The 15,276-nt window shown below is 28.8% G+C and overlaps 1 protein-coding gene across 1 annotated transcript; it reads right to left on the bottom strand.

The window, feature by feature from the left end:
- Window positions 1-693: 693 nt before the first annotated feature.
- Window positions 694-3,904, bottom strand: LOC120254142 (TORTIFOLIA1-like protein 3). Its single transcript, XM_039262283.1, is given in 6 exon segments — window positions 694-1,378; window positions 1,974-2,461; window positions 2,793-2,919; window positions 2,995-3,594; window positions 3,596-3,634; window positions 3,636-3,904. Coding segments are annotated over 6 exon segments (1,878 nt in total). The 5' UTR covers window positions 3,819-3,904; the 3' UTR covers window positions 694-937.
- Between the last annotated feature and the right edge of the window lie 11,372 nt (window positions 3,905-15,276).

Below are 15,276 nucleotides of genomic sequence, written 5' to 3'. Positions count from 1 at the left end.
CAGCTCAACAGCCTTCCAACAAGTTAGATACTGATATCATCTGGTTAGTAATATTGATTTAATTTATATTAATTAATTCAAAATAAATATTCAAAAATATAATAAAATTACTAATCATTTGGTGATGTCAAAGGGTTTTTGGTTTATCTAGCACCACTGTAAAAAGCTTGATTTAATTCAAAATGTTTTGGATGTAATGGTGCCAAGGGTCTCTGACTGTGTTGTAGGCCTTCGTAACCAAAAATAATAATAATAATAATAATAATAATAATAAATAAATAAATAAATAATAAAAAATCCCTTAGTTTACCTTATAGTTAATTGAAATGGACTATTTGAATATTAACATAATTTTCATACCTAAAATAATATTTATTGATAGTTAATTATTAATTTTTATTTCTCAAATAAATAAAATCTCTAGATGTTTGGACTGATTTAGATCAATTATTTTCAATAATTCTTAATATTTCAAGATGAATTAATTGATTTAATATTTTACAAAGCAAAAACTCCCAACATTTATTCCATTTTGTTGATTTAAAATTTTGAGAATAAAGCGAAAGCAGAATAATACTCAACCAAGAACCCTTTTCTTTCCTGTTTTTCACAAGAAACTCATGCTACATAACACAAACATCAGCATCATTTATCATGAAAAAAAAAACAATCAAATACCCGAAATCGGCAAAATTATACCAAAAGTAAGGATGTTTTATTCATAGAATCATGGGGCACAACTCAACATAATATTAACGTGCATTACCGAAGAAAAATAAGGACACATGTACAGAGATTTCATAAGCTAACCTTCTTAAAGCAGAATACGACATAGCCGGCGTGCTCGTATAATACACAGAATGCTGCAACCGTGCAATCGAAATATGGCCTGCATCGACAAATGGCAGGTAGATAGACATATATAGTACGAAATCAGTTATTCTCGCCTGCTTCCGATTTGTGTAAACTTGATTCCTTCACCTTGAATTTTATCTGAAGTATTGAATGAACTTCCTCTTGTGTAAGGATTTGCCTCTGCTAATGGATTTACAACAAAATTGGCTTGAAGTCCTAACTTTGGCTTGTCCCAATTACAAGACTCCGGGTTTTTATTCTCGGCAAGATGGTGTGCATTGATCAATTTTGTGTTGCTTGCCATTAATAGTTTAGAAGATCGGCCTTCTGTTCTTCTCCAAAATTTTGAGCTAAGAAATTCAGCTCCGGGTAAACTGCAGCATGTTTTAGCTGATGAGTCATTGCTTGGAAACCTCCCGGAAGATACTGCTAAGTCATGGGATATCTTTTCGAGAGCTAACTCTAGACCATGCACTCTTGTTTCCAGAGAATGAATGCCAATCTGCGAGCTCCCAATGAACTTCTGCATATTTAGGAAAAAAGAGAAGTAAAAAATTTAGATTATAATGTCGTAGAGCAATGTTGGTTTTTTAAGGCAAACCAAGCCATTTGCTAGTAAATTAGGTAGGTAACTGAGCAGAATCATGATTTAGAGAAGAACGAACTTAGCATAACTGGACTTAATATGTAATTCTGAGTAGGAGATAGCAATCTATGTTGGAAAATTGGAGTTTTAGGAAATTGTTTAGCTTAATTTCATGAATACTTCTTCTCTATGGGCAAGTATGATGGGGATTTTTCAGTATATAGTGTTAATCTAACAAACATTTAAAAAGGCATTATGTGGAAATCGATAGGTTTAAGATAACAAATAAGTAAAGAATACTTAAAGACAGAGACAATGTAAGACAGCATGTGTAGGTTGTTATTTGTTATGCTTCATATTGAATATGCATCATTCAATAGCGGACCGAAAATCATAATTAAGTAGGAAAGAACCTAACTAGATAGATCGCATACTTCACCACAAGACTGAGCGTTTCAAAGGCAGGAATATTATGAGAATACTTAAAAGATACATAGAAAAAATTATCCTACACAAAGTAAAGAGAACATACCTGGAGAATTTCCAACAGATTGGACTGTTGGTTCTCGATCTGAACTAATTGCATGCGAATCAAAGAGAAATTGTTATCCTTCTGACTTCCATAAATCTCAGTATTAGCAGAAGCAATTTCCCCAGTTTGCTCCAAGCTTGCAGTCTCCTGCACAGTTGATTCACATGAAGACTTGAAACTAACCACATTGTCCAACTTTCCATCATCTGCCTTCATAAAAAGTCTCCTTCTTGAATCCATTCCAGATCTAACATCCATAGGAGATACTCCTAAATCAGAACCATTCCTCTGACGAGTGAATTTAGGCCGTGTTTTCAATCCAGTGGTAGGAGGAGTAGTCCTTCTCACGGTCGAGGGAGGCGTGGCATCAGGCGGAGGAGATCTACTCATAGACAATTTCTTCTTTCCCACACTAGCAGTAGAAGCAGGCATTGCAGAAGCATGAGTTCTAGAACCAGCGGTAATCCGACCATTGTCACTTGCATTATCTGATAATTAAAAGTATCAGAATATCAATAAATGAGGATCACAGCAGGTTCATAGCCAGCATAAAACATAATCAACTCCCATGAATGTGGATTCTAAACCATGAATAGAACATTACCTACTAAACAAGTAGTGAAGATTTTGCAAAAGGATGTCTTTTATAATACAATCTATTAATAATTGACAAATACATTCATAGGATTAATTTGGCAAGATTATCAGTGCACAATTCAATATTGAAAACATATAAAATCAGAGAAAATTAAAAGAAAAAAAAAAAAAGTAGATTTTGGGATTACTAGAGTCTGGGTATTTTCTGGATCAAAAGATCACCTCTAAGAGAAGGCTTGGAATTGGAATCTGGCAATGGTGAGGTACCATTGCAATCTTCAACAACAGCAACAGGAATATCCTTCCAAACCTTCACCATTTGATTCATGGAGTCTCTAACAATCTTCACCTGCAAACAAGAATCTCAGGACCACAATCCAGATCTGAAGAGTAGCCAAAGAGTAGAAGAAGAAGAAGAAGAAACCTTATCAAACTTCCGGGATTCAAAAGAAGAAAGGCAGGAAGATCTGAATCCACCCAAGAGATCTCTCTCAGAGAGTGCAACACGAGACAGAGCTTCAGCAGCAGCCTTTCTAGCAGCCCAATCCTCACTGCTCAAGAACTCAACAAGACAAGGAACGAGAACCCCGAGCAAAGTCCCAGTAGAAGCGCCGCCAGCGCCGGCAATGCTGCCGAGGAGGGAGATCAGAGCAGGCTTGGCCTTGAACGCGTTGCTCCGGACGAGTTTCACAAGGCGAGGGACAAGGCGCTGGAGCTGGTCGCCGAGATCGGATCCAGCGGAGGACGGAGATCCTGCAGCGACGTCAACAGCGGCAGCAAGGGAGAGGGAGGCGGAGATCTGGGCGCAATGGTCCTGTTCGTGGAGAAGAGCGTCGGAGAGGGAATGGAGGAGGAGAGAGGGGAGGGAGCCAGTGGAAGGGAGTGAAAGGGCGGCGAGGGAGCGGAAGGCGTCGACGCAGGCGGCGCGGACGGAGGAGTCGGTGTCACGGAGACGGCGGAGGGCGGCGGAGAGCATGCGGGGGAGGTGAGGGAGGAGGAGGGAGGGAGGGTGGGAGCGGGCGAGAGAGGGAAAGGAGGCGGAGGGAATGACGACGGAGTGGGGGGCTTGTCGGAGGGGCGGGTGTCGGAGAGGGCGGAGAGGAAGGAGGGGAGGGAGGAGGAGGAGAGGGATATGGCGAGGGAGTCAAGCTCGGTGGCGGCCATGGATTCGGTGTCGCGGTCGGAGAGCTTGATGAAGCATTGGTTGATGCGGAGCTTGAGAAGGTCGTGGGAAGAAGGAGGCGCCATTGATAAGGTGGAGGTGGAGGTGGAGGAGGAAATGCAGGTAAGGATGTGAAGGGGAGATTAGGGTTTAGGAAAAAGGAGAGGGAAGGAGAAGAAGATGAGAGGAAGAAGAAGAAGGACATGGATGAGAGAGAGAGAGAGATTGAGTAAAATGAGGGAGAGTGTTGGAGGGGAGTTATAGTTGTTGCATGTAGGAGAGACAGGATGGATGGTAGGTTTTTAAAGATTATTTTATTTTTATTTATTTATTTATTTTATTTATTGTATAAATTTTTTTATTTTTTTTATTTTTTTATTTTTTTATTATTGGGAAAGAAATGAACTAGACAATTGTGATGGACTTATGCATGAAGTTTTTGTCGGAACACATATGTGATGTCAAACTCATGTTTTTTATCACACATAAACAGTCTATGTAAGAGATTCGGTGTTAATAGATTATGAATTTTATTGATGTTAAATTTTATTTTATTTTTAATTATGCAGAGAGGAATTTTGGTAAAATAGAAATGATTGAGAAAGTTGGTTGTGTTTAGTTAAATATTTTTAAAAAAAATGCTTCTTTTTTGTTATTTATGTATATAGTTGTGCTATTAATTAAACACACATATTTGATAATACATGAATGCTCTATGCAGAAGATTTGGTGATAATAGACTATAAATTTTGTTGGTATTTAATTTTATTTTTTTAATTATTTGTGGAGAAAAATTTTGGTGAAATAGAAATAATTGAGAATGTTGGTTGTGTTTAGTTAAATATTTGTTCTAAAAAAAAATGTTTTTGTTTGGTTATGTATATGTATGGTTGAAAAGTAGTATATGAATTTTACCTTAATATAAACTTTTTTTTTTTTATTTTTTTGGTTATGAATGAAAAGAAGAATTAAGGAATAGTTTAGTTTTTTTATTTAATGAAAGTTTTTAGTTGAGTTTAAGTATGTCATAAGTACTAAGTAGAACAAAATGATATGTAGGGATATATAGGAATTTTTTTTATATATAAAAATATATAAACATTTTTTTTTTTGTTGGGGCATATGTAAGTGAAAAAAATGACAAAATTGTTAACTGTTGATTTTGGATTGTTAAATATAAAATTATTTCATTTTTTAATTTGTAATAGTCCTTATAGCCTCTACATGTTTTTAAGTTTTGAGGGCTATTATTAAAAAATTAATTGCATACATTGTAAGTGTTTTTTTAATAAAATATCCCTTCCACTTTTATTTCTTTTTAAAACATAAGTTTATCATCCAAAATATATTAAAAAAAATAACAAGCAAAGAGATTTAGAATGATACCGAGTATTAAAAAAAAATTAGTCACTCAAAACATCCTACGTAGAGATAAACGGTAAAATGAGTCCAAAAAATAAAATTTCATGAATATCATTCATTTATGATTTATTTAACTCAAGAAACATCAAGAGTCTTTGATTTAACCCTCAATTACCAAAGAGCTCCTGCCATCACTAGAAAGAGTTACTCAGAAAATCAAAGTTACATTTAATAATTGTGGTAGAATTCTCTAGCTTAAGTCTCCCTAAATCATAGACTTCATAGAGCTTCCAAAAATATGCATGTAGCTGAAATAATAAAACTCATTTATTAAAATTATGGTAGATTTGTTCTAATACATTAATTGCGTAAAACAAAAATTTTATTCCGAACATTACTCAACCAAGAGAGTATATTTTTTAGTTATTTTAATAGTTGAGTTTGTACTATAAATAAAAGTTAAAATAAATAAGCCATATAATTCAAGAGCTATAATAAATAATTATATATATAATTGTGATAATAAATAAATAATTATCTAAATTTTAGAGTCCACCAATGGCTTTAAAACTTATGTTATTTGAAAATATTGGTGAAAAAAAAATCATGTATTTAAAAACTGAAAGAGTGCAAGTAATTGATTTTATTAATTTCAGGTGGGTGGCAAATAAAAACACCTTTCAGTAATTATGCAAGATAAAAAGTACATTGTAAGATGAAATTTTATTTTAACTTTTTTCTTTAAATGCAAAAGGACTAATTTATCCTATTGAGTATTAAAGTTGATCTGATGCAATACCAACTCAAAGTGAAGACACCCAAATTATTTAGAAATATATGATTTTCACTTTTCCATAAAATTCATTACATAACTTAATTACTAGCTTAATTAATATTAATTAAAACAAATGTTTGTGGTTAATATATATTTTTATATATATTAATTAATGGTAATTGATAATTAATGCTAATAATTTTAAAATTAATTATTTAATATTTATGAATATATATATATATATATATATATATATATATTCACACATGTAGATGACTGTAAATTAAAAACATTATAAGGCCAAATAAGTAAACTCATTTTTAAAATAATTTTCATACATGACGGTGCAATAATGGTCACAGAGTATGGAAATGTCAAAAGTGTTATAATATGAAAGCACTTAATATGAATGATCAACATATTAATTAGCTAACTTTTGGAATAAGTACCAAACAAGGTTTCATTTTTCTGAATTTTAGAAAATTCAGAAAAAAAAAATTACAAGATTAAAAATTGAAAGTGTTCTGTTTTTTGTCAATATATATATATTTATTTATTTATTTATTTATTTATTTATTTATTTATTTATTTATTTATTATGTTAATATAAAAAATAAATCGAATTTTAGGGGCATTATTTTTTTTTATTGTTTTTCCTTATGCAAGAAATTCGTCAATCATGTTATCTCTATAGAATTAATTATCTTCCAAAACCTCACATCAAATGTTTTAAATATTTTAAAAAGTAGACCATGCACATATGTGATTAATTTTACTTAGATATTTTTTTTTACTCTCTCTAGTCTTTTTTTAGTTGTCTCATTTTAGAGTTTTTTTTAGTATTTATTTATTTAAAAAATTTATGAAGCATTAAATATTAGTTTTCCAAATTACTTCTATAGTTTTCAATAAATCATATTCAACTACACATTTTTTAAATCATATTTTAAATAAAGATAACCTTAGAAAGTTAATATAATTTTTATAAATTTTAAATTACCAATTAATTTTAACCGACTTTTTTTAATCCATGTGAATTAGTTAAAATGAACAAATAAAAAAAGCTAGAGAGATCATTACTCAGTCATATAGTTCGAATGCTTTGGACAAAAATAGAGAAAACAATAATTATATTTGATGTTTATAGTAGCTTTTTTTATTTTTATTTTTACTTTTTATTATTTATTTATTTATTCATTCATTTGCAAATTTTGACAAGGGTATGTATAGAAGGCAATAAGTTTAGCCATGTATCCTCATGTAGTCTACACTGGAATTTGGCTGCAAACTAAGATCCACAATCAAAGGATTCTTGGCATCACAGTGTCTAGCACATTTTTAAACTGAGCAATCAGCTTTTTGTAATCCAAATCTTTTACAATAGGGTCAAGTATTTAAAAAAAAAAAAAAAGATTATGCACTTCTTCCAATGAATATATTAATATCTATTGCATATTTCATCATGTATTTTAAAAAATAATAATAATGATGATGATTTTTATTAAATAATAATAATACTAGTGAGGCCACTATATCTGTGTATATAATGTATATATGCAAATTATCAAAATATTTCTATAAATGTGGTTAATGCATTAATGAACTTATCTATATGCAAATTCACATATGAACTAATAATATTAGCGAAACAATGCAATCACATGTACAATTTCATTGATCCAAAAAAGTGGCATTGAGTACACTCAACAATACGGAAAATAATTTTAAAAATTTGTATGATGGCATGAAAGTGGCAATTAAGCCCAAATTATCTATTATTTTTTCACCTTAACTTTATTTTATTTTATTAATACCTTAACAGATTATAACTAACAGTAATGTTAAATTTGTGAGCAATCATTCGATGTTGGAAGTTATGGATAAATGACACTCCAATAAGTGAGGAAAAATAACCTAGCATGATCAAATATTCTAAAATATAATTCTAATTCAAGAATTAGCATTTAAAATTGAGTAACAACCACTGATGGTTAAAAAATTTAATAGGTTTTGATGTTTATAGGCTCTAAAGATTAAAGTTGTAATAATAAATAAAATTAAGATAATATTAAAATAATAAATAAAATAAAATCTTAAAAATTTAAATTCAAAACAATTGTTGTCTATATTGTCACCTATGTATGTTAGTCCTTTTATAGCTTCTATTGGAGGTTCTACCATTCTTCAGCTAAGTTGGCCTTCTCTCTAATTGGATTTGTTTTTTTTTAATACACTAGATTATTCACTGTTTAATCATTTTATGAGATAGTTATTAAAGTGGTTTTGGCTTATGTTGATGATTTAATTCTTGTGAATAATGACATTAATGTCATTTCATAGTTTAAATATCTTCATGATTATTTCAGTATTAAAGATTTGGACATTCATAATATTTTTTTTAGATTAGAGATAAGGGTGCAATCTAACCAAGTAGAGTTTTGAAGTATTTAAGCTCGATTCAACAGAATTGCTAAGCTTTCATTTGTTTAAGCTTAGTTTGGTCGGAGTAGATGCAGATAGGTTCTAACTCAACTCAAGTTTGAACTCCTAAGCTTAAGCTCAAGTCGAGTTAGTAAAACTAAACTCAAGTTCGATATGAACTTGATCGAAAAAAATATTCGTTTTTTAATGAGAGCAAGTCAAACTCAATCTCAATTTATTAATGAGCTAGGGATGTTAAGCGCAAGCTCAAGCCCAAATATATTCATTACAAACCAAAAAAAATTGAAAAAAAAAAAATATTTTTTACTGAAATATTTCAGACTTGCAAGTTCATGAGTCTTAATAAGCAAAATAATATAATGCTCGAGTTGGATTTAATTAATTATTCAAGCTCTGTTCGTTTGCTCAATAAAGAAATTTTTTTTCTAAAAAGGCACTCCATAGCATCCAATATTTCTCCCAAAGCTTTTAAAAATATAATTCTTACGAATTATTATTCACTTATGACAAGTAGGTTTGCTATTTATTATTTCGTCTCTTCCTATGGATATTTCATGAATCATTCTTTAGAAAAAGCAAGAAACAAGGACTAACAAAATGCTTTGAAATGTTTATTTGAGACATTTGGTGTGCATTATTCAACTCTTATTTATCTTTTGATTTTATTAAATTAAAAAAAATCCAAATTCATTTTGATTTATATTTTTTTCCTTCAACAAAAAACTCAAAAATTAAAAATCCATATATTTTCTATTTGGCTTGCCACATGGACCATCATGCCAACATCTAACCATAGTTTCCTAATTAAATGAACATAGACACAAGATTAAATTGGCAAAATAAAATTTTCAAGGACTAATGGTGAATTGACAGCAAAATTAATTTATTCTTAGATTAATTTCTTATGAAATAATATTATTTAGTTGAAACATTAATACAAATATAACCTTAAATAATAACCTATTAAGAAGGGGAAAGTTTTTTATTCTATGTTTCTACCAATTACTATGTCCTCTCTCATGAGAGGCATTAATAGATTTACAAACTAAAATTTGGTAATTTCACATGTAAAATTACAGTTTAATTTTTTTGGTCCACAAATAGATGAGATGGAAAACCTTATTTTCAAAATAATAATAATAGTAAATGATTATTTTTTCCCCTCAAGGGTATACATGTAAAAACACAAAAATGAAATCCTAAGAATGTTGAAAATTGCCACATGGGAAGTAATGGCAGGGTCTGATCAACTCATGTGGCAAATGTTTGCAAGGTGACAAATGGTGTAAAGGGTCCATCCATCATCCATCATTATTCATTCCTTTTAATGAGATAACCAAAGCATCTCCCCTTGAAATAATAATATCCATCCTCTCTTCATTTGACCCCCCACCCATGCTCTTTCTTTTCCACTCTCTATATATTTTTTTATTTGAATATTTATTAAAATAATCAATTTTTTGGTCTAATATATATATATATATATATACACATATATAATTAAAGCCACAAGTTGGCCTTTAAAGCTTTGTGCCTCATAACTTGATAGTTGAAGGTTTGAAGATGTAGTTTGTCCATAATATATATATATATGTCCGTTTTGGTGTTTGAATAGTGTAAATATGTCTTTTCATTTTTTTAACTTAAGTATTGAAATGATAAAATGTGGTATATTTTGGTGAGTATGATAAAAAGAATCAAAATGAACTAAACTGTAAAGTTAAAGTGGACACTAAATTGAATAATTTTATAATTTATGTGTTAGAATCAACAATGACTCAAAAGTTTAGAAACTAATACTTGCTTTAATCCAAAATTTTAATGCTATTATAAATATAAATCTATATTAATAAGTAGATTTTTATATTTTAAAAATAATTTTGTTTAACATAAACTATATTGGCTACATTTTATTCTCGTGTATTATATCATGTACTATTTTTATTAATCCTCTAAAGCATATGCATACAAAAATAAGTACAATCATATCATTACTAAAATACTGAATTTCATAAGAAATCTGGAAACTAAAAATATTTGAGCGAAAGTACCAGCATGATAGAAGATTTCTTGAAAACTATTGATGGTAAATAAATATAAATTTATTTAAAAAATAAATAGAGAGAAAATTGATGTTGTACCCTTTCTTTAAAAAACAACAAAAATAAAAACAAAATAAATAAATAGAGAGTGATGTGTGTTTGTGTTTGTCCATTAAGGCATGAATGATAGATGGGCAAATTGAGCACAATTTTGGGTGTCTATTCTCATCTGAGAGGACCCTCAATGTGTGCTTGATAGCTTGAATTCCAATAAGTGGCTCCAAATTGGTTTTTGGTCTCATATTTGATGGTCATTGCTTTGTCTTTCTTAAACATAACATGCTCGGCACATGCATGCTTCCATCAAGGTTGTCATTGCCACAAGCTTATTTTTCTTAATTACAATAAACAAATAAATAAATAAATAAATATTAACTCTAGATCTGAATTTGATTTTTTTTTTAAATTTTGTTTTAAAAAATTAAGAGTACCAAAGACTTTCGAGTCCTACTACTAAAGATATATTATGGGGACTTTTATTGAAAAATTTTTAGTGATTAGATTCTAACATTTAGTTTCGGAAATTTTTACTTGATTTTGAATGTTATTTAATGAAGATTATTAAGGTTGGGTTTCCAAATATAGCCACCTAGCCTATCATTTATTCTTTCCTCAATTTGGGGATGAATGCTTTTGTATGTAATGATGAAAAAGGAAAAAATATACATGTATAGGTGAAATGCCATTTCAATTAAATCTAGGTTTTATTTAAATTATGATTTGCTTTGAGAAAATTTTTGGACTGCCGAGGAGGCACCAGACCGGAGCACGGAGTAGGGGTTACATCTATCTCTGGTTGGAGGATGATGCTCTGTATCCCCGTGTGTTTTGTCATTGCTCTTGTTTACACTTCGGGCATTGAGTGGTTTTATGTCAGATCCTGCTTTCCTGATCGCGATTTTCTCACCTATGATGTTTTTATCGTTTAATGAAGTGGTTTATCCACCTTTTAAAAAAAAAAAATTTGAAGAATTTGTTTTAAAAAATATATAAAATATGAGACTTAGCCTGTTTTTTTAAAAAGAAAAAAACATTTTTTTTTTTATTTCGGTGCATGCTAAAATTAGATGGATTTTATCAAATTTAAAAAAACAAGCTACCAACAAGTGAAACACAAATATATGTTCAAGTGTTTGATTAAATGAAACACTAACAACATATACTAATAAATAATTTTCAATAATAAGGGTGTGAAAATTTAAATATTATAAATTAAATATGTTGTGTGAAGCTTAATATATTTGGATTGGTAGCAATACATATCTCAGTATACTTGTGCTCAAAATATTTATTTAACTAAGCAAACTCCCTACCTCCGCATTAGAGTTTTTACAATTTTAAAAGAGGTTTTTTTGAGACAATATCAAATATTAAATACAATGGGAAAAACAATATGAATAAACAACTCTCAAACGGAAACTATTTTATGTATTATATTTCAAAAATCTTATGGACCTTTATTGTTCAAACAAATGAGAGCAATTAAAATTTTTAATTATTAATATCATAAATAATATAAATAATTGTTTAAATGTAATAAAAAAATTAAATTTGTTTTTTGAAATACTATGAGAACAGATTATACATCTACTTTAATATTATGTATTAATTAGAGGAGGAATGACTAGCATAGCTATTATGATTATTATTAATGTAATTATTTTATAATGCTTAATTGGAAATTAGATTTAATAACAAATGTGGACAAACCACATGTCAAGGATGGAATCATACACGGAGCTAAGGCTCTACAATACATGTGTCGTCCATCGGCACAAGTAAGGATTTGGATTCATCTCTTTAATAGGATAAACACTTTATACAGGAGATCCAATGTTAATAGACCAAACAGCCTTAATATATTTTTAAAAATAAATATTTTTTACAAAAGTCATGATGTTTAATTTCTGCTAATGTTTGCAAAGATCATATAGGGATTTTTCCTTGTTTATTATTATTATTATTATTATTAAAAGATATTTTCCCACAAGATGGAATGTCAATTTTTAAAATGAGGTAACTGCCTTATCAAGCATTCTTAATAATTGACTTTTGATCTTTTGAAAATTATTGATCATCTAACTATCATTGTACCTTTTATTCTTTCTTACTCTCCTTTATTATTTATTTATTTATCTATTTTTTTAAAATTTTGGTACTTGAGATAGACCAACATTTTTTTAGAAAAATAAATTAATTAAAAAAATTATATATAGATTCCTTCCATGGTGATGTCTGAGTCCATGAGCTTTTTTTAAAAATTTCTTTTAATGAATTTATTAATAATGAATTTGAGATGGTAATAGACTTTGTTTGGTACATGATCGCTGTTAGATTTGTTTAATTATTATGTATGGTATGCAATTATTTTTTTTTAATATATATACAATACATATAAAATCGATGCCATGCAGTTAAGCCAGTAGCAAGTCTGACCTGGCAATTATTGGGAAACTTTTTCATTTTTCCATTTATTTATTTATTTATTTTCTGTTTTTACCCCAAGACCAAAAGAATGTATAGAAATGTTCTCAAAGCCCATGAAAATTCAGAAAAAAAAAAATTTTGAAAACAACTTTGAACAACAGTTTAATTTTAGGTTCAATTAAAAAGTAATTTATATATACTGTAAAAACTAGTATGTTACTTTATAAATTTGTACTGTATTAGATAATTATCGTAAATAAATGTATTTTAACAACCCTGTAAAGTAGTTGGTATTCCATTACCCTCTCATTTTAAAGATGGAGGATTTGAATTCTATCAATAATTTATTCATATTTCTTAAATAATAATAATAATAATTTATTTATTTATTTATTTATTTATTTATTTATTATTATTATTATTATTATTATTATTATTATTATTATGATGTCTTAAATTTATCATATTAATAATATTTATAGGAGGAGGTCTACATATATGGCATAACAAGAAGCAAATATTTTATAAAGAATGGAGACATGTGAAACAATTGGGGTTGGATAAATACAATGCCAAAGGAAGCCCGAGTTGATTTCCATATTTGCATAGGATTCGAATATATATATTTATATTTTTGATGTGGACAAGCCATGTATTCTCAACCATATATGTATATATATTATAGCCCGTCATTTAACGGTTACCATCTATTTGTGTATAATATTTAATAATATTTAATAGTATCTAATAATATTGAAGCACAGTAACTAATATTAATTTTGTACATCACTTCTATAAATAGCAACCGTTAGATCATAAGCTAATGACTCTTATTAATGTCCTTAAATTTTAAAGAGTAAAAATATACCTTAAAAATATTTGTATTATATATATTTATATATATATATGACAATACGTTTTTTGCGGACATCTATAAAGAACAAAAAAATAAAAGAGAATTTTTTTTTTTGAAATAAATAAAAGAGAAAAATTGCTAAATAGTGAATGCCCTTAAATTTTCAAAAGTAAATAATGTACTTATAAAATTTTTATCTATATATATATGGCAATACATTCATAAGTGTCCGTAAAGAATAAAAAATAGAAAAGAGAAATTACCTGATAGAGATAAACAGAGGGATGAGGAAAGAGTGAGAAACAGTACCCGGAAACAGTGACAAAGGGTAGCACTTGGATTGAACTATAGATTGGTTGGTATTGGATATATTTTTTTTGTCTTGGGAGGTGCAAATCAAGGTGAACGACTCTGTTTAATTGTGTAACTGTTGCGATTATGATCAAATGGATGAGTGGAGAATTCTGTACATCTCACTTTTTAGCATGTAACTATTCTTAAAACTGTTCATCCCTCTTTGCATTGTTTATAACACTGTTTATAACATTATTGATTGCACTGTTGAATAGACTGTTAAAAAAGATATATAATCTAAAACCGTTGGATTTGATTGAAGGACTTCTATAAAATTATTATTTACGGATGGCTCTAGTAAACTAGTCATATATATATATATATATATATATATATATATATATATATATGCCTTAACACAGGCTATTTTAATTCTTAACCAATACATTTTTGCATTAGGATTTTGATGGTAAATTTGAGAAGAATTTATCATTTTGCTTGGATGAGGTGAAGAAATGTTTTGTAAAGTAGGGTAGAGTAGAGTAAACTAAGGTAAAAGAAGGTTTTAAGTTATACCTTGTTTGAATTGAAAGTAAAGTAAATGGAGGTTATCAAACCTTCTAGTGCTTGGATGGAAGTTAATAGAAAGTAAGATTTTTATATTAATATTATTAAAATGCCCCTTAAGCTATAAATAATATTTATTCTAATTTTACACATATAATATTATTTTTGTAAATTAAATATTCTTATTTGACAATTTATAATCCTTTTTTTTTTTGCAAAAAAAATATTTAAATTCAAAATTAAAACCTATATTTTTCTATAAGGTATGGATGTAATTATCTAAATTCAGTTAAGGTATTTTTGTCTTGAAAAATATTCAACCCTCTAGACCCCCAATTTGGAGGGTTGAAAAAAGGGGTTAAATGGAGGTTTTTCAACCCTCCATTTAACCCTCAAATACCTTACCTTTCATATAACCTTCGATCCAAATAAGAGTTGGTCCATAACCCTATCTTACAAAACCTTCATTTACCTCCTCCCAAGCAAGCCCAAGAAAGAAGAGTCTTGAAGTACAAACTCTAATACTGTGTTTATAGCTATGTTGGGATGAAAGTAAACTTAGAAAGTTTGAAAGTTTTCAATTACTTTTTAAGACGAAGTCTTTTATATAAATTAAGTAAATATTAGTAAAAATAAATATTTTGAATTTTCAAATAATAATAATTACTTGTTAATATTAATACATTTTTAAATTATTTATTTTTTTGTAAAAAAAATAT

Source organism: Dioscorea cayenensis, unplaced genomic scaffold (assembly GCF_009730915.1).
Source record: "Dioscorea cayenensis subsp. rotundata cultivar TDr96_F1 unplaced genomic scaffold, TDr96_F1_v2_PseudoChromosome.rev07_lg8_w22 25.fasta BLBR01000366.1, whole genome shotgun sequence".
Lineage (NCBI taxonomy): Eukaryota > Viridiplantae > Streptophyta > Magnoliopsida > Dioscoreales > Dioscoreaceae > Dioscorea > Dioscorea cayenensis.
The sequence above is the reverse complement of the archived record's forward strand: the minus strand, read 5'-3'. Positions and strand labels throughout refer to the sequence as shown.